The 19,417-nt window shown below is 42.7% G+C and overlaps 1 protein-coding gene across 1 annotated transcript; it reads left to right on the top strand.

Annotated features, from left to right (window-relative positions):
• Nucleotides 1-542: 542 nt before the first annotated feature.
• On the top strand, nucleotides 543-18,961 carry LOC116037244 (segment polarity protein dishevelled homolog DVL-3-like). Its single transcript, XM_031281047.2, has 15 exons — nucleotides 543-1,169; nucleotides 2,872-2,941; nucleotides 5,088-5,203; nucleotides 5,863-5,975; nucleotides 6,796-6,931; nucleotides 7,772-7,862; nucleotides 8,008-8,077; nucleotides 8,572-8,711; nucleotides 9,285-9,361; nucleotides 9,512-9,579; nucleotides 9,688-9,837; nucleotides 13,815-13,946; nucleotides 15,382-15,549; nucleotides 15,979-16,182; nucleotides 17,648-18,961. Exons 1-15 carry the CDS (start codon nucleotides 1,009-1,011, stop codon nucleotides 18,004-18,006), a joined length of 2,055 nt encoding a protein of 684 aa, XP_031136907.1. The 5' UTR covers nucleotides 543-1,008; the 3' UTR covers nucleotides 18,007-18,961.
• The last annotated feature ends 456 nt before the right edge of the window (nucleotides 18,962-19,417 follow it).

Genomic DNA, 19,417 nt, shown 5'->3' on the forward strand with positions numbered 1-19,417 from the left:
AGAAAAGACTGAGTTAGATGTCACCCTGTACATGCCTATAGAGTCCTGAAAAGAGGTCATAATAAGCCATAATTTAAAACTCTTGTGTGGGTGTACCAGCTGTGTATAAGTGTCTTGGGTTTATTACTGTGCCTCTTAAAATGCACGAAGACATTTCCATTATGCTTGTCAGTTACTGTTAAAATGCTATTATTGGAAGGAAATCTAAGTTTTGAGATTGATCAAATACTGAGAACAGCCAACCAAAATCTTACAAAACAAAAATGTAGACTTTTCCCTTTCTTTTCCCCAATGCATAGTGAGATAGGCTGTAGCCCTCCTGTAACCATAGTGTGTATAGAGGAAAGGATGATTTTGGGGACCTATAGTGACGTTTTCTCAGCAACATTTCTGTTTTCAAATTAGCAAATCTCTGAGCCATTAATTCCACATTATATAATTTACTGTCCAGAATGCAGGTGGCCTGGGGACTATGCCCTTGACTGTATGGCCGCCTCTGTTAACACATGCACTGCAGCATGAGCTGTCACTCTCCTCCTCTCCTATGGATGGCGCCCCTCCGAGACAGGCTTGGACGATTTTGTGAAGGTCCGTGTGCAACAAAGTACTACCGAGCTTGGCAGCTAGCGAGAAGAGAAACCCGACCCTTCAGAGATTGTTTATCTTCACTGCGTTTTCAAACTGTTTTTCAGTTATTTCTAAGCTTTCAGCGGCACATAGGAAGTTTAATACAAACGGGAACTAACGCTGTTCAATACTCTTGACTGTGTTAGGTCGCTTTGCGGAGGAGCAAGGTGCTTTTTTGTAATAGAAAGTCAGGCGTAACGTTAGCGAGCTGGCGTAAAAAAGAGAGCACCAGGGCTACGCAGCGAGTCGGTCAGCCAGGGAGAGCCGGGAGGACCACGGCAAAGCCGCCGCCAGCGCCACAGGGAGTCGGGGCCCGAGAGGGAGCCTGCCAGGCCCTCGGCTTGATGCACCCTGCCTGCTTCGCCTTAGCCGCAGTCCGAGATGGGGGAGACCAAAATTATCTACCACCTCGACGACCAGGAGACACCATATCTGGTGAAACTGTCGGTGCCGGCGGACAAAGTCACTCTGGCAGACTTCAAAAATGTCCTCAAGAAACCAAATTACAAATACTTCTTCAAATCTATGGACGATGACTTCGGGTAACTGTTAAATGGTTTATTGTGTTTAACATTGAATAAGCATAACAGTCATGGGGTTTCTCTAGCTACGTTAGTTTAGCTAGCTAGATTAACATTAACTTAGTTGGTACCTCTCCCAGCTGGCTTGTCATCAGTGTTAACGTTACCTGGCTGTCGATCATTAGCTAGCTACTTGCATTGCAGTTCCTTTGTTAGCTGCTAGCGACGAGCTCGCAGCGCTAGCAGGTCTGTTCAGCGTCCCGACCCCGTTTGTTTACATTGCTTGTGTGGCTGCCTTAGCTATGCGTTTTGTGCCTTGACTTTGTCAGACCAAGTTTGGTATTTGTCAGTTTCACGAACACAAGTGAATGTCCTGAATGACATTTTAACTTATCTTAGGTAAAGTGGGAAAACGGGTGACGTTAGTTGTCAACACTGATAATAACCTGACGTTTCTGGCTAATGTGTGAATGTAAACGGCCAGTTTCGGTTAGTCAGTGAGTCTAGCAGGCCCCTGCTGTTGTTGTCTATTAGCCCGAGGAATTTAGAGTTGGACACAGGAATGCCCTGTTCATCACTCTGGCAGCTTTATGAGCATGTCCTTTTGTGTTAAAACATGGCTGGAATAGTAGACGTTTTATGTTCCTCCAGACAGTGCCTTCTACAGAGTTGAAGAACTCTGAAGAGGCCGGGGGATGTACTATTTTTTTTTTTTAAACATTTCAGCCAGGTTTCCAAAAAGTTGTTTTTTGGCTAAACTCAAACTAGGGTGGGGCAACAACTTCTGAATCTTTGCAAGTGGGAAAGACATGTTTTGAAAGGACCCACAGCTATTTCATGTTGTGAAGACTGAAGGGATATTCTGTAAATTCTGAAACCTTTACTCCAAACGATTGAGCAAGCATGTGAGACTGGAATAGAGACTGGTGCCCATATTTACCAAGACTCTCTCACAGAAAGTCTCACTGGCCATCACTATTACCTCTTCTCTGATAGGCACAGCTAATCTGGTCATGACCAGTAGGCACTTGCTCGTAAATGCATGCTAGATTTGTTCATGATCTTTGCAAGCAAGCAGTCTCTTGAAGATTGATTGACTGGAAAGGTTTGCATTGGTTAAACAAAACACAGGCAGAACTGTGTTTGCACAGGGAATCTTTACATGTCTTCTTGTTCATTTCTGAGCCAAGACTTTTTCTTTTTTTAGCAGCCTTTGATGTACAGACACTTCTTATATGTAATGCCTGAACACATTTATTTTAAACTTGCCCTCTTTTGACTGGTTTTCCATTTCGGGAAGCCTCAGTGATGTTGGCTGTCCCCCTGAGATTCTGGGATTTTGTTTTCAACAGTTCTAAGCTGTACGGTAACATTGACAAATGTTGCTCTTCTTCTTCAACTAGCTGATGCTGATATCAGCTACAAAGCATCAAGGAGCAGGTTTATCTTTGCAGAAAGGTTTAGGGAATACATTTGAATTGTTGACCTAGCTTTATGACACAATAATCAGCTCTGACATTTTCTACAGGTAATATTGATTATGTCTGCCTGGCAGTGTGTAACAACAGTGTAGTGAGTACACTATTACATCAGCATTGGTTTTTCCCAGTTGTCAGTGTCTGTCATGGAAGTATTGCTCATCTCCAGCCTCATGTTTATTGCCCAGAGAGTGCCTTTGTGTTGGGTTAAGGTTGACTGAAACAGAGCTTTGTTCTTTTTACAGGGTGGTAAAGGAGGAAATTTCTGACGACAACGCTAAACTGCCCTGTTTTAATGGACGTGTGGTGTCATGGGTAGGTTCAAAATACATCCTGGAGTCATTTTCTGCCTTGTTTATTTTGTTGTTGTGTGCTTGTCTTTGTTCACTGTATTTGTGTGGTTAAGTGGCAACTATGTGCGTGTATGTATAACAATGATTCCCATCTGTTGGCCTGCGACCACAATCATACTCCTTCTCTAGGGAGATGCCCTAGACATCTGCGTGATAATATCATTATCACATAATGATCCCAGGAGCAACAGACGCATGCAAACACCCTGTTCTCTTTCTGATACTCTTATGTTTTTAAGCACTTTTTAAGAAAATTTGCTGCAATGGTTTTAAAGTAATTTCATATAAGTCCTCACACATGCTAGTCACCACACACAATACATACATACATGTACTTGCATGCGGCATCTCATTTAGAGACTCTGAGCAATAATTCTCCTGTCTCCACAACACAAGAGACATCTGGTGCCCATCCTCTCCCCTCAACATTGAAATTGGGTTAGGAGCAAGTGAAATCACAGGATGGGATGGGAGGAAAATACCCCATAACAAAGAGCCTCACTGCATGTCCTCTAACAAGAAGATTGAATCTCACAGGGTGGGGAGAATAAAGTTGAGAGAAAGAGTGCTCTGTTTCTTGATGTGAAAGGCTGATGCATTCAGTTAATTTATGACAGTGTGGTTATAATTATAGGTTTTCCTTGAGAGTCATCAACAGTGTTATCGCTGGATGTTTGAGTGTCTAATCCATTGTGCCCGTCCTGAAGTCTCTCTCTGTTGTGGTCATTTTCATTAGACTGTGTGGAGGTTTGGCTGGCTGTGGTTCAAAGCCAAATTCTCTCTGTCTCTGTTTCTGTATCTGTCTCTGTTTGTCTGTCTGTGTGTGTGTGCGTGTGCACGCGCGGATTGTTGAAATGTTCCATGTACAATGAAATGTTATCTCTGTCAGAGTGTGTCCATTTGTTTGTCCCCACCGTTCATCTGTTGTTTCAATGATGTGATTGATTGTTCTCTGGGGTCCTCTGGGCTCACTATCATCACATCAACAGGCCGGCACCCTCGATCTGGCCTGTTAATACTTTATTGCCAGCTGACGAACAGTTTTTTTTTTTTTTTTTTTTTTTTCTATCTATCATATTATTTTTCACACCTTATCTTAGTGCACCTTCTGCACACCATCGTGTCCTCCTTGTATACTGAAAATAAAACCGTACAAACACAGTATATAGGTATTATAATGGATAAACGGGTAAACAAAATGAGTAGTAGGGCTCATGTTCATAATTCCTTTATCTGTTTACTTCTATTATGTCTGTACAAGTGACTACAAGTCAAAAAGTCTTTCTACTGTGTATGGTAGAGCTGAAATCGATTAAAACATTCTAGGGCTCCACCCCAAATGTGATTTGATTAACTGTTTCCCTTTTGATGTAAAGTCCAGTAAATGAAACATAATTTGTGTTTTTGACTTGTGGTCTCATAAAAATAAGACATTTGAAGACCTCACCTTGGGCTGTGGGAAATTGTGATGGGCACTTTTTTTTTTTTCGCAATCATCTGACTTTTTATAGTCCAAATGATTAATCAATAAGGAAAGTAAATGTTAGTTAATTAGCCCTGGTGTAAGGTACAGCCAAAAACTATAGAGGGGGAAAAAAAGATCTTGAGTGAGCAGGACTATTGTTCACTGGAATGTGCTGAAAATAAGGAAGAAATATGGAAATGTTGACAGCCAAATATTCTAATGTTAAAATATACCGGCCATATAATTTCCTGTGAAAACGCAGTCATGGCCCAATGGATCCCACTTTTTCCCACACTCTGGTAACTCGGGCAACGCTAGGTAGACAAGTCTTGGCACAGGCTCGCTCTTTCACAACTCGTTGAATCCACAGCTGCCTTTTGGATGGCTTTGCTCTTTCAGCAGGACATTGGTTTTTACATTTAATGACATTGTAGACCCTAAGGGTCCCTAAATGCTGCCAAGCCTTTAGGCAGTGACAATAAAACAGGATATACCACCCAGCCCTTGAATATGGTGTAGTGTAAGCACAGTAGTGCTCTGACGTGGGTCTGCTGCCCACTTGTTCCCCTGTCTTTCAGTGTATTCTTTCCTCTGAGTGTTTGTCTCATCCCTCTGACTGACCTGACTCTCTGTCTGTTGACAGTTGGTCTCTGGAGACGGGGCCCACACAGACACAGGCTCAGTGGCAGACAGTATAGAGCCGGCACCCCCTTTGGAGAGGACCGGGGGCATTGGAGACTCAAGACCACCTTCTTATCAGTCAGTATATTTAGAAAAAACTTTGTGCTGTATTTCTTTTGGTGTACAATAGTCTGTGTGTGTATCTCTGTGTGTGTTGCTGTAAAAGAAAGATGCCATGCGTACTTTGTGTTTGGCTCTGTGCGTGTGTCTTGAATGAGTCCTGTGTTTTCTAATAACCGCAGTAACGGAGGAAAAGGCAAATTAAATGGAGAAAGTATGACACCTCGTGACTGCCCAGGAGGAAATAAAAGTACTTTTTTTGTTTCTACCAGTTTATCGTTAGGTTATCTTCATTCTGGCAATGAATCAGACATGTAGAGCACCAATTTCTCTTGTTTACGTTTTGTGTTGCCACTCTTTTAGTTCTTTAATATATTAGTTAAACAGTGTATAGTATAGTATAGTCGTTGCCAGTTTTCACATAATGTAAGTGCAGTCTGGTTCATCTGCAAATAAAGCAAAGTGTGTAGAAGACGCATGATAGTAATCTATAGTAATAGATTGCCAGAGACACTGAGCCAAAGAAGGTGTTCTACTCACCACAGTTTGTAATGTGATTATAACAAGAAGCGTTTAATACAAACGTGTGGAAGTGGCTGTTAAATGAGCTTGACCACCTTGACAGTGACGCAGTGTAATTCTCTCTTTTTCACACCAACAATGATTTCTGTCTCAAGTGGGAAAGCAGCAAGCGGTCGGGACAGTTTGGACAACGACACAGAGACTGGCTCCATGGTGTCGCAAAGGAGAGAGAGGGAGAGGCCGCGACGGAAACACGCCAACGACCATGGTCAGAAAGATCTTTCTGCTACGTAGTCTTTTAGTTTGTCTTGTGGAACCGCATGTCTCTCCCAGCTCACCAATGTCATTTACTTGGTGGGTGAGAATCAAGTGTTTTCCCATACATGGGAGTTGTTTGCCTCGCCACAATGAGTCGCCGCAGCTAAAAAGCTAACCCTAAAGTGTATGCACAGTGACTTTAGAGGTCTCCAGCCTGCTGCCATCACACATGCTATAAACCCGTATGCATGTGAGGCCTGTGCAGAGGTTTAACGCCCGTGGTTTGACTAACCAAAGGAGGATGTTGCAGAAAAGCCACGTTATCACATAGTCAGAGTAACATGTAGGGGCTTTACAGGCACCAAGATGTATTGGCCTTTATAAATAGGCTATGATGACTGCGGGAGTTGTATTAAAAAATTGTTGCGACAAAGTAGAGATTCATCTGTTGTAATTTGACAATAGTTTGACTTTAGATAGATAGATAGATAGATAGATAGATACTTACTTACTTACTTACTTTATTGATCCCCAAGAGGAAATTCAAGGTCCCAGTAGCTTAAAGACATCACACACAACATACACATACATCACAAACAGGATAATAAAAGAACAAATCCACATGAATAGCAACTTCCATGTTTTCATTTGCTACTGATCAATAAGGAACCAGCATTGTTTGAAAAGAGTTAGTTTGTAAACGGTGACACGGTGGTTAGATAAGCATAAAGAGCAGAATCTGGCTGACTGACAACAAAACAAAACGCCTGTATTTGAACGTGCCTTGTGTATACATGTCTCATCCTGGTCATAATGCTGTCCCACTGCAGGCGGAAGGCAGAACGGCTACTCGTCGCGTGCAGTGGGACGCGGGGGCCCCGAGTACGACAGCTGCTCGTCCTTCATGAGCAGCGAGCTGGAGTCTACTTCCTGTTTTGATTCAGAGGATGACGACGCAACCAGCAGGTCAGATGTTGTGTGCAGCTCGTCGTTCATGAGTGCAGTTCCCAATGAGAACGTTGGTTCGGAGGAATGCATCTGGAGTTCCAGATGATGGGGTTTTGGCAGAGATTAGCACAGTCTAATTGTCTGGTGGTTTTTGTGGTTACCCCCGGGTTCTCCTCCAGGAGTCGTAGAAATATCTGCAATCCACTCTAGGGACGCTGTTCTCAGTCTTTAGGCGTCTCCTAGGATCTTTTCTTTATTCCTGTTAATGCAGATCTGGATATCGGCTTCATCAGGTTACAAGTTTCCACATAAAGAAATCGATTTTTGCCGAACCAAAATTTCGGAATATTGGTCCAGGTCATGACTTCTAAATAAAGTGGGTTGGATGCCGTTTTACAAACAGTTAAAGCTGGTCCAGACTCCTGGCAAGCACCACTTTCATTATGGAAACAGTGTTTACAGGGCATTTCATTATGTAGCTGGCATTAAGAATTTAATTAGATGTTTAAACAAGTTAAATGGGGTGAATAGCTTCTTCTATCCTGGTATTTTTCCGTTCCAGACGTGTGTGTGTGTGTGTGTGTGTGTGTGTGTGTGTGTGTGTGTGTGTGTGTGTGTGTGTGTGTGTGTGTGTGTGTGTGTGTGTGTGTGTGTGTGTGTGTGTGTGTGTGTGTGTGTGTGTGTGTGTGTGTGTGTGTGTGTGTGTGTGTCGCTTAATTCAGGTTATATTTTTATTTTTTGATATTTATATGCTATACTTCCCAAGTAGTCATGTTAGCAATAACTATTTGGTCATTTATTACAACCTTTCCGTATGTGTGTGTGTATAGTCTCTAAAAAGACTTTTCTTGTATTTAGATTTAGCAGCTCCACCGAGCAGAGCTCCTCTCGTCTAATGAGACGCCACCGCCGTCGCCGACGGAAACCTAAGGCCTCCAATATAGACAGGGTGAGACGACGTGCTTAGACGTACAGGACTGTAAATCGGCCCCAGACTTCATTCATTCAAATTGTGTTCCAGTTTGCGACTTTTGATTCTTCTTCTCATATTTGTTTTTCTTTTCCTCCCAATTTTCGTCATTCTTCCCCTCCAGTCCTCGTCATTCAGCAGCATCACAGACTCCACCATGTCGCTGAACATCATCACTGTCACTCTCAACATGGGTAAGTGACTTGGCCATGTGGATTCTGCACACAGAATAAGATTTAAAAAAGTCAGATTTTTTTCTAAATAAAGTAGGTATGCACACTTAAAACACAACTTGGTAGTGCAAAGTTAGCACTAGCAAGTTAACTAGCAGTTAAGAAATAGATTGTACATGTATAGCCTATTTTTCTTCTACAATGCAAAAACGTTTTTTTAATAAGTTTTTTTTATTTTTGTTTTAATAATATTGTTTTTAACTAATCTTTTAGTATTAATCGATCAAAATGTTTATTGTGGGTTAATAATTAAACGGTTAATCATTAACATCCCATCTTATACAATCACACACTGAGCCTCACAAGAGGGGAAAATATGCCAGTGTAACCTATGTGTTCTATATTGATGCAGGTCATGAATGATCATCTTTTCGGCCCTTGCTTTACTTTACTTATTTCCCTGCTGCTTCACGTCAGTCTTGAATCAACATTGTCCGTTCCCTTCCTCTCCACAGAGAAGTACAACTTCTTGGGCATCAGTATCGTGGGTCAGAGTAATGAGAGGGGAGATGGAGGAATCTACATCGGCTCTATCATGAAGGGAGGAGCTGTGGCTGCAGATGGACGCATAGAGCCTGGGGACATGCTGTTGCAGGTGTGTGTCTGTATGTGTGTGTACGACACAAGATAGAGAGACAGAGTGAGTGTGTGTGTGTGTGTGTGGGTCTGTCCGTCCCCATTGTGTTTAGTGCCAGTAATGTGAGACCAATCAAAGCCCACAGGCACATGTGTGAAGGATACAAAATCAACAACACATTTCTGAACTGTGATCAATGCATGTGGCAGTATATCATTACTATTCCTCTTTTCCTATTATTCTCCTTAACTTTTCTCAATCACATTGTAATATACTGTAACTGTGTAAGTGTCCCCTTGTAAGGCGAGCTGTATCAGTCAGCTGTGTTTATGGCTCTAATGAACATGAACATTTTCCATTTTCACTTCCAAATTTTAATATGGCACGCCACGTTCAACACTGCCAGTCCCACTAATGGCATTGTGTAGTGGTATTTATTTGAATAACTGTAACTCTGTGAAAGTGTTATGCCTCGTTATATAGGAATATAGCAATTAGTGTAAGGCCCGTCCTTTATTCTTGTAATGAACCGCATTTTTGTTCAAATGTATGTTTACAACCCGAGAGATTTTACCATTTTTATCCCTGTAGGTGAACGACATAAACTTTGAGAACATGAGCAATGACGATGCAGTTCGAGTACTGAGGGACATAGTGCACAAGCCGGGGTAAGCAGCAAACACGCACACATACAATTACATTCTTTAACAGCAATAAATACAAATATTCTTCCATAAAACACTGGCGCAAAACAAGGACACGACTGAATTCTAGTAAAGTTGAAGCTGATGCTATTGTTTGTCTCTGTTTTTCACCAGCCCCATAACACTGACTGTGGCCAAGTGCTGGGACCCAAACCCTCGGAGCTGCTTTGCTCTGCCCAGGAGTGAGTGTTTTGTCTTTCTTGTTCCTTCTTTCATTTTCATTTCAATAAAATGAATAACAACTCATCTGTTTTGGTAACCACTTACTCTGCTTACATTGAATTCAACAGGCGAGCCAATCCGGCCCATCGACCCAGCTGCGTGGGTGTCCCACACGGCGGCTATGACCGGGGTATACCCTGCGTATGGCATGAGCCCTTCCATGAGCACCGTCACCTCCACCAGCTCCTCCATCAGCAGCTCTATCCCTGAGACTGAACGTGAGTCACATCACCCCCCTGCAGCTGCCTGTTATGGCCCATTCTCAAACAAACAACTTGCATCGTGCCGTGACTCCATTCACTTTTTCTTTTGTCTCTACGTAAAATGTTTGCTCACATGCTTCCTTCTTATTGATTTTGCAATGTACTTCTTTTTTTTTTTTTTTTTTACTGTCGGTCTTTAAAAAAATGTTTTACAGTATATACTATGTTTTCTGTTGGCTTTTTAATAAGATACATTTGACCGTTGACACTTATGATACGAGGCATAAAGTCCTTCAGGATTGTTGCTATTTCAGGATTTCACTTTTTTAAACATTCAGCTCTGGCTTTGGAGCCCCCCACCCCCTACCCTCCAACCTCCAAAAGCGCACTAATATCAGTGTCCTTCTCAGAAGTGTTAGCAGATCTCGGTGTTAAGCGTGGCCCTGCCCTCTCAGTGCATTCCTGCGACTACTCTCTGTTCCTGCTTTTACTGTGCTCAGCCTCACAACTTCCATCTGCTCAATAACTCTTGTCAAAACTAAGCCATAACTCTCAACTTTCATCTTCCCTGTAATCTTTGGAAGAACGGGGATGTTTTTCTTACTTTCTGGAGGGAAAAAAACGTTCCTCTCCCGACACACTTTCTTAACCAAATTGATACACTTCAGATTTCTGGATCAGACACAACATACATTTCACGTGATCACATGCTTAAAGTGCCCATATTATGAAAAAAAATCACTTTTTCTGGGATTTGGGGTGTTATTTTATGTCTCTGGTGCTTCCACACGCATACAAACTTGGCACAAAAACCATCCATGCTGTTTTGAGTGAGATACGGGTTTCTGAATGTGTCCTGACTTCAGTCTCCGGGTGAGCTGTTCAAAATGGGCAGGACTTTTTACGTCACTAGCCGAAACGAGGTGGCTAACCGTAGCATGCTAGCTCGTTCTGAATGGCAAAACACTGCTACAACACACATTAGTTCACCATAATCTACAAAAGAACTACTTACATGTCCCTATTCTGCAGGTATTCAACGCAAAGTTGGAAGTGTGCCCTCGTTTAGAAGAAGTCTTCCGGCTAATCCTGCCTTGTACTACTGAAGTTGTAGAAACAAACAGCTAGCTAGATGATGTGATCTTACCTAGCTACTGCACATGTGCGACTGCCATCAAAGATGTTACAGCAGTGAGAGGACTCACTCTGTAGTTAAAACAGAGACCTGAACACAGGGTGAAAAGAGGAGCTGCAGCAATGTGCAGTACAACAAAAATATGGTGTTTTTTGAAAATTAAACCATGTAAAACTATTCTGGTACCACCTCAAAATACAATTACGGACGTGAAAATGAGCACAATATGGCCACTTTAAACCTTGCATTTTTGGCTACTATTTCTGGTTTATTGGTGCATTTCTCATATCCTTACGATAATTGGTCAACTCACGTATAAAGTTGCAAGGAGTTATATCAAGTGCAGCTACAGTGACGTTTAAAAGGAGACTTTTTAAATACGGAATATGTTTGAAATATTCTCTCCTAATATATAATATCATATGTCATATGTACAAACCCCCCGAAGCATGATGTTCACACCCTTTTCATTGGGGATGGTCAAAAGGCATTCTGGGAAATAAAGGAAAGCAGTAGTAGATTAGACAGGTGGAGGGGAAGTGCGAACTCCAAAAGGTAAATATTAGGGCTGTCAAACGATTGATTAATTGCCAAATTTCAATAGTTAATCGCGATTAATCACGTGTTTTATCACATGATTAAAATTCTATTTTGCGATTCAGCAATAATCATTGCAGAACTGTTTTTAAGTACATATTAACAATGGCAAGCCATTCTTACCAGTGTATCTTGATTGGGAATCGAATGAATGCAAAGAAAGTGACTTTATGAACTTGATTTTAAGATTTGTATTTGTTTATTATTTATTTATTTACTGCAAACAAAAGAAAAATGTGTGAATCTAGTCACACATTTGAATCTAGAGTCAATATAGTGTGCAGTAACTCCTAAATAATTTTGATTACTTACTGACGTCCAGTAATCATCTTGCATCACTTTGCAGCAGTTCCAGCTGCTTTCTCCGTGTCGTACAGGCTGTGTATGCGTGAGTGAAACTACTGTCCCCCTCGACGGCAATGTATAAGACGGGTCAGAACATGCTAACCGTAGTCTTTAAGACCCGAGTCTTCTACGATGCTGACAGGTCTGCAGTTAGTTGCCACCCATTTTGCAAGAGCTGTAGTCATTTTTTTTGGATTTGGTTTCATCCGCAGGTCTACTAGCACTCTCCAAAATAGTGCTTTGCCTGAGCCCGCTAGCATCAACCTGAGTCACGTTAACTGTACTACTATGCTTAGCTCGTAGGTGGTAGCTCAAGCTTGACGTGCTTCGGTGATATTTTACACAATGTGCATGTGGCTTTCGATCCGTCCGGCAGTTTTGGAAAATAAAAAGTGCCATTCAGAATTTCGTTGCTGCTGTCTTTCTCCATCATGCCTGCAGCCTGCAGCAGCAGGATGTGTTGTTACGAGGAAGTATGGCAAAGTGCGGCAAAGGGTCAAAATAGTAGCCTGTTAGGCACAACGCGAAGCTGAGTGAAGTGAAAATAAATTAATAAATGGCGGCATGTGATTAAAATGGCATGCGATTAAAACGGCATGCGATTAACGCGTTATGCTCGGCCCTTAATCGCATCGCGATTAACGCGTTAATGCTGACAGCCCTAGTAAATAACAACACACTTCCTATCTTGAAATGCAGCAAACCTCAGTGAGATGATATGTGACTGTTGTTCTAGGGAGCACATTTCATTCATCATGATCGGGTTTTTGTGAAGACCAGCTCAGTTGTTGTCCAATTCAAACAAAGATCCAGCCTAATATGTCTTACTCATGACCAAGACATAGCAGGGGTCGCATTACAGTCCAGACCACAGGAAAGCAAATATTATTTAAGGCAAATTCCAAAACAGACAAACCTTTTTGGAGTTGTCAGGGATGCAGTAACAGCACGCAGCTGTGCTTTCATTACATTGGCAGGAAACACAATCAAAATGCACCAACAGATTTGATATCTGTATGCGATGAATTTCTTTGTCCTCTAAAACAGTGGTTCTCAAACATTTTTCAATAATGTATCCCCTGACCAATACAAAACTTTTTTGGGTAGAAAAAAAAGCCTAGCTACAGTATATAAAGAGGCACAATGCAGAAACACTTAAATGCTAGATTTCAAATGTTTAGAATCACTAAATACATTTATTATTATAGTGTATAATTATTCTAGGAATTATGCATGACTGATATTTTTTTAAATTAACATTTAAACTGCTGGAGCTGCTCCCCCTGCGACCCAATACCGAATAAGCGGACGAAGATGGATGGAATATTTAAAAAGGAATTACGTGTGGCCGGGTTGGCTCAGTGGGTAGAGCTGGCGCACATGTTCTTCGAGGTTTATGCCTCGACGCAGAGGTCCAGGGTTCGAGTCCAACCTGTGACGATTTCCTGCATGTCTTCCCCCTCTCTCTCCCCTTTCTCACCCAGCTGTCCTGTCAAAAATTAAAGGCGGAAAAGCCCCAAAAAAAAATCTTTAAAAAGGAATTACGTGTGGCCGGGTTAGCTCAGTTGGTAGAGCAAGCACACATATATATAGAGGTGTATGCCTCGACGCAGAAGGTCCAGGATTCGAGTCCGATCTGTGACGAGTTCCTGCATGTCTTCCCCCTCTCTCCCCTTTCATATCTAGCCGTCCTTTCCATTAAAAGCTGAAATGCCCCAAAAAAAAATAAATAAAAAACTTGCGTACCCCCTGCAGTACTCCAAAGTACCCCTAGAGGTACGCGTACACCTATGTGAGAAACACTGCTCTAAAACAGGTTCAGTGGTTAAACATAAAAATCAACAACAAAAATGTCAACTCTGACAGGAGGACGTGGTTCCGCTCCTGTGATAACATGTCCTCTGATCTTTCCCAGGATTCGATGACTTCCACCTCTCCATCCACAGCGACATGGCAACAGTTGCTAAGGCCATGGCCTGCCCAGAGTCAGGTCTGGAGGTGCGGGACAGGATGTGGCTCAAGATTACCATCGCTAACGCCTTTATCGGTATGTCGGTCAAAGCCGAGGGCATGGTCCTGCATTTATTATTTCCTTCCTCAGTACGCACACCCATCTCTGTGCCTTGTTTGCTCACTTCAGTTTGTAGATTTCTGTCAGTGTCTTAATGAAAGCCGCTTGTATCAATTCAGAATGAATAAGCATCCCAATAATCCAGTAATGTAGTTTTCCTTTGTAACTCCAAGTTGCATATCATAGCAGTAATGTTTTTTTTTTTGTGTTATCCAGTAAAAAATATTCTATAATAATACATTTATTTAAAAAGCACTTTTCAAAAGTTACAAAGTGCTTACTGTACAATTTTAAAAGAAAAGACAATTAGTAAACCATATAAAAAATATAATGATTAAAAAAACACCAACAGTAAAATCAATAAAAAAGCAAGTCGTGAGTTTTTAATATTGAGTTTTTCAAAAGAAGACAATGTGTTAGCTTACCGGCAGGTCATTCCACAACTGAGGGGCCCGAACAGAAAAGGCCCGGTCTCCTTTTAGTTTTCAGGTTTGACCGAGGAATGGCCAGGAATGACCTGCCAGTGGGTCTCAGGTTGCATTCAGGCTCGTAGGGGGTCAGGAGATCAGCTGTATATCCTGAAGCTTAACCCCTACGAGCCTTAAAAATGATCATTAAATTGTTAAAAATCCACTGGGAGCCAATGAAGTGATTTTTAAACCAGTGTGGTGTGATCTCTCCTGCTGGACCTGGTTATGAGTCTGGCTGCAGCAGCATTTTGAATCCGCTGAAGTTTATTGATAAACTACAAGTGTTCATTAACAACTGTCTCCGATACATACTGAGGATTTGGTGGCCCAACAAGATATCAAATGTAGACCTGCGGAGACGCGTGAACCAGGAGCAAATCCGCATTGAAATCATATCCAGAAAGTGGGGATGGATCGGTCATACACTTAGGAAGGATCCGAGGAACATAGCAAGACAAGCTCTGGACTACAATCCCCAAGGCAAGAGGAAGCTAGGGAGACCGAAATCCAACTGGAGGCGGTCCACGCTTGATGAACTGACCGAGACGGGGACCTCCTGGCAAGAAGTAAAGACCTTAGCGCAGAGGAGAGTGAGGTGGAGATCCATGGTGGACGCCCTGTGCTCCCAAGGGGGCCAAGAGGATTAAATGAAAAAAATGAAATGAAGTTTATTGAGGTTTTGTTGCGTGAGGCATGAGAAGAAGCCATTACAGTAATCTGTTGCTGACCAAAACAGTTACAAATCAGCTGTGGTCAGATAAATGTCACATAAACATAGATGATTCAAATCCTCGTCTTGGATATTATTCTATGCCATGAAATAGTCATCAAATGTACTGAGCAAAACTGCACCTAAAGAGTGTGTGTGTGTGTGTGTGTGTGTGTGTGTGTGTGTGTGTGTGTGTGTGTGTGTGTGTGTGTGTGTGTGTGTGTGTCCTCAGGTTCTGATGTGGTGGACTGGCTCTTCCATCACGTGGAAGGCTTTTCAGATCGCCGAGAATCTCGTAAATACGCCAGCAACCTGCTGAAGGCCGGCTACATCCGACACACCGTCAACAAGATCACCTTCTCTGAACAGTGCTACTACGTCTTCGGAGATCTCTGTGGCAGTAAGTGGACGCTAAGTTCAGACCAAAAAAAGCAATCTGGGGGATTAGCCGCAGGGTTGTGCGGTGGTGGGAGTGTCACTGAAACGGCCCATTTGTGTGACGTCATGTTGTGTTCTTTAACACCCTGTACGGGACTCTCACACCGCCTCCAAACACACTGACAAGTCTGATCGCCAGTTACATGATTTGGCCGCCAAAAGTCGGTCTCAACTTTTCCCCGCAGGCCGCTGTGGCACTCCCCCCACCACAGCCTAAACACACTACCCCCATTTAAAATTAGACCTGCGTTTTTGCCACACCGCCTGACGGCCGATGCAAGGCTGTGTGAATGCAGACTAAGGTTCAGTTCGTGGTTCAGTTGTATCTGTATCTATACGTGGGGGTGTTACTGTGTAAGTCACAATTAGTTGTTTTTTTTTTCTCCCTCAGACATGACCCATCTGTCTCTCCATGACCACGATGGTTCCAGTGGGGGTGCCTCAGATCAGGACACTCTGCCCCCTCTGCCCCATCCCGGGGCGGCCCCCTGGCCCATGACTCTGCCCTACCAGTTCCCCATTCCACACCCATACGACATGCAACAGCCCTTCCACGGTGGACTAGGTGCTGGCAGTGCAGGAAGCCAGCACAGCGGTGAGTGCCGTTTAAACATACTGTATGTGTTCATCACCAGTATATTCAACACGTATTGGAGAATCAGTAGGGTGGGAAATCAAATGAATGCCACTTTGATGTTGTAATATTAGGTTTAAAACACAACCCTATAGACTTAAAATGTGTCTGTTTTCAAGTTTGTAGTTTGCTCCTTCACAAAGAACAGCAACCGCATTGAGCTAGAAATCATGACCGTAACCACAGATTTTGATGATGAAAGAAGTATCACAATCTCTGTGGAAACGTCTCCAACGCTTGGAGATTCTTCGTCTCCATTATCCATCTGTGTGCTGCAAACACTGTTGCACAGCATGTTGCCAAACAATATCTAAAATATGGCACTTCCGGCAGAGCCACAGAGAGCTTACAGGAGGGCAGCACAGAAACAGTAAAACGTTGTCACAGTCATCGTAACTGACATGAATTCATGCTAGCTACAGCTGCATTTCTTGTGCAGGAGCAGACTACAGACCTTAACAGCCACTTTTCAAGCCTACAGAGACAGAGATTTTGGCAAAAGTGTCACTTTGCACAGAGAGATATAAAGGTATACTTTGACATTTTTGCTGTGTTTAACATCTTGTTTACGGTCTTACCCAGAGCCAGATGAGAAAATCAACATACCTGTTTATCTCCACACTTTCTTTACACTTTTAGGTCCAGTGCATGTTTAAATCAGCTGACTTGTAGACTTGTAGGAAAGAGCAAAAACGATTCCTTCCGACAGCTCCAAAGCTGCCTTATTCACATAGAAATAGAAAACCAGACGTTGTGGTTTTAGGAACTTACGCAATGGAGATATTTACTGAGCAACAACAGCTGGGCCCACATCCCAGATGTCCTGTCCTCATTTTGTGGTTGCACACTACCACTGCTGAATAGTAACCCAGGTTATAAGATACAACATGTGTTTTGTAGGTGCTGTATAGTGTATTTTATTTAATTGCTATTTTATAAGCTTTCTCTAGCCTCCACAGTTGGTGCTAAGCTAGTCCTTGACCTACCTATCTAAAGGACGCAGAGGGATAACATGTCACTTTTCATCTGTCTTTGGGTTAGATGGCAAAAAGCATGCTTCTCAAAATGTCAGAAGGTTCCTTTAGGCGTAGAAACTGTTCTGGTTTTAAACTCATTAGTCTGAAGAACTTGCCTCTAAAGCAAGCAGGCTCTTTGTGGTAATAAAATGAAAACATGTTATTGCCTTCAGTAATGGCTGAGCTGTTTGGCCTGTGAAAAGGCAGTGACTGCTCCGTGTCTGCATTAGTCATGCAGCTTTTCTGAGAGTCTCCCGCAAACTGGGTCAGCACTGCCTGCATCACTTCACTGGCGCCCAGATGGGAGTGAGTGGTTCATGTAGGTCACTCAGATTTAATTAACAAAACGTGACGTGATTGTATATTACACTTAGATATGAATCATAGTCTCTTCTACTCTCTGTCTACAGGAAGCAGTGGCTCCAACTGCAGTAAGAATGAGGGGCGGAAGTCCGGCGGCAGTGGCAGCGAAACTGAGATCAGGAGCCACCGAGCGCCAAGCGAGCGCTCAGTGGCTCCCCCTAGTGAACGAAGCATCCGTAGCTCGGTCAGCCACCGCAGTGCCAACTCTCACTCGATAGCCTATGGTCCGGGCCTCGTCTATGGCCCCCCTGGCCTGCCCCCCCAGCCCCCACATCTGTCTACAGCTGCACCTGGCGCCCCACCAGGCAGAGAGCTCTCCTCTGTGCCCCCCGAGCTCAATGCCTCACGCCAGTCTCTGCGCATGGCGGTGGGCAACGCTGGAGAATTCTTTGTTGATGTGATGTAACGCAGGTTGTAGGCCGATAACAAAGTAGCGGATTTGGCTTTCTCGTGTCATTACAACACTGAGAAGGACAGCATGACGGGACAGGAGGGAGGGAAGATTGCAAAAAGCTGTATCCCAAGGTCTTGATTCCACTCTCCTAAAAGAAGAAATGGAACCAACCCTGTTGTGTATGTTAAGAGAAAGTGTTCCTCCTCCATTGTGCTTTTCTTCCTAGTAGTAGTGGCCATACTTTCTTCAGTGAAGAAACCCCCTCGCTCAAGATGGAACCAAAGCGCCTTTCTCAGTTTCCGCTCCTCAGTGGGGAAGAGTTTGCGTAAGGACAAAGAGCAAGAGAGGGAGGGAGGCGGTGGAAACAGAACAGCTGGGGAAGATGACTCAGCGCTTTTTCTACATGGATGTTTTTCATTTGTTCTTCTCTTCACTCCTCTCTGCCTCCCTTATCTAACATTCTCTGTCCTCCCCCACCCCCGTTCACATCAAAACTGAGAGAAAGAAGCCTCTTCCCTCCTTCCGTTTTTTTCTTCAATTTTCCCACTTCCTGACCTCTTAACAAGAAAAAAAAACCTAAAAGAAAGCTGAAATGATCACTAACTGTTAACCTTATTCAGACTTTTTAAATGTTTGCTTGACTTCAGAGAGAAAGAAATGGAAAAATGTGTATGAAGGGCAAGAGAAATGCAGTCCTTCTTACTGTAAGAATGCATTTGTTTAATTATATACGTAGTTGGTCACAACTAGTTACATTTTTCAACGCTAAACATGAGCATCCAGCTTCAAGAGTCATTTTTACACTACATAACTGCATTTTCATCTGTTAACCAGAGCATTTTCAGACTCTGTCTTGTGATAATGTATAGTGGGGAAAACAATTTCCTACCATGTCTTTCACACTACTCTTTTATCAAGGAAAAAAATGTCTTTTTATTTATAAATATAGTTTTATGACTTAACTTTGCTGTGTTGTATTATGTTTTTTTTGTGTGTGTGTGTGTGTGTGTTTCATTTGCAATCTAGTTTTTTTTATTTATTTTGTATGGTACCTGGGGTCATGTTTGCCTTTTAAAGGCGGTGGATTCCAGACTGTCCAAGCTCAGGAATGTGAAGGTTAGGCAATCTGGTGCACAGATGTGTGTGGAAACTGTGGGTATTTGTAAAAGATCAACCTGTGTACATTTAGATAGAACTGAATGACCCAATGCAAAATGTTTCCTGTTGGGGGGGGGACTCCTGTAGAGATGTAATTTGATTCAACTTGGAAAAAAAGTAGAGCTGAATCAGATGGACTCTGCAGGACAAATTAAAACAACACCACCCACACAGCCAATATTTGAAAGATAAACATACAGGGAATTCAGTTTTCAGTTCACTGTGTTATTTAAGAACATTAAATTAAGCACGTTGGATCCATGCC

This window comes from Sander lucioperca, chromosome 9 (assembly GCF_008315115.2).
Source record: "Sander lucioperca isolate FBNREF2018 chromosome 9, SLUC_FBN_1.2, whole genome shotgun sequence".
Taxonomy (NCBI): domain Eukaryota; kingdom Metazoa; phylum Chordata; class Actinopteri; order Perciformes; family Percidae; genus Sander; species Sander lucioperca.

What these genes read in the sequence shown, in the direction of transcription:
- LOC116037244 (XM_031281047.2), top strand. Translation starts at nt 1,009, where the DNA reads ATGGGGGAGACCAAAATTATCTACCACCTCGACGACCAGGAGACACCA. An exon ending in GATGACGACGCAACCAGCAG is followed by an intron (nt 6,932 to 7,771) that starts GTCAGATGTTGT and finishes TCTTGTATTTAG; the next exon opens with ATTTAGCAGCTCCACCGAGC. An exon ending in GACATAGTGCACAAGCCGGG is followed by an intron (nt 9,362 to 9,511) that starts GTAAGCAGCAAA and finishes GTTTTTCACCAG; the next exon opens with CCCCATAACACTGACTGTGG.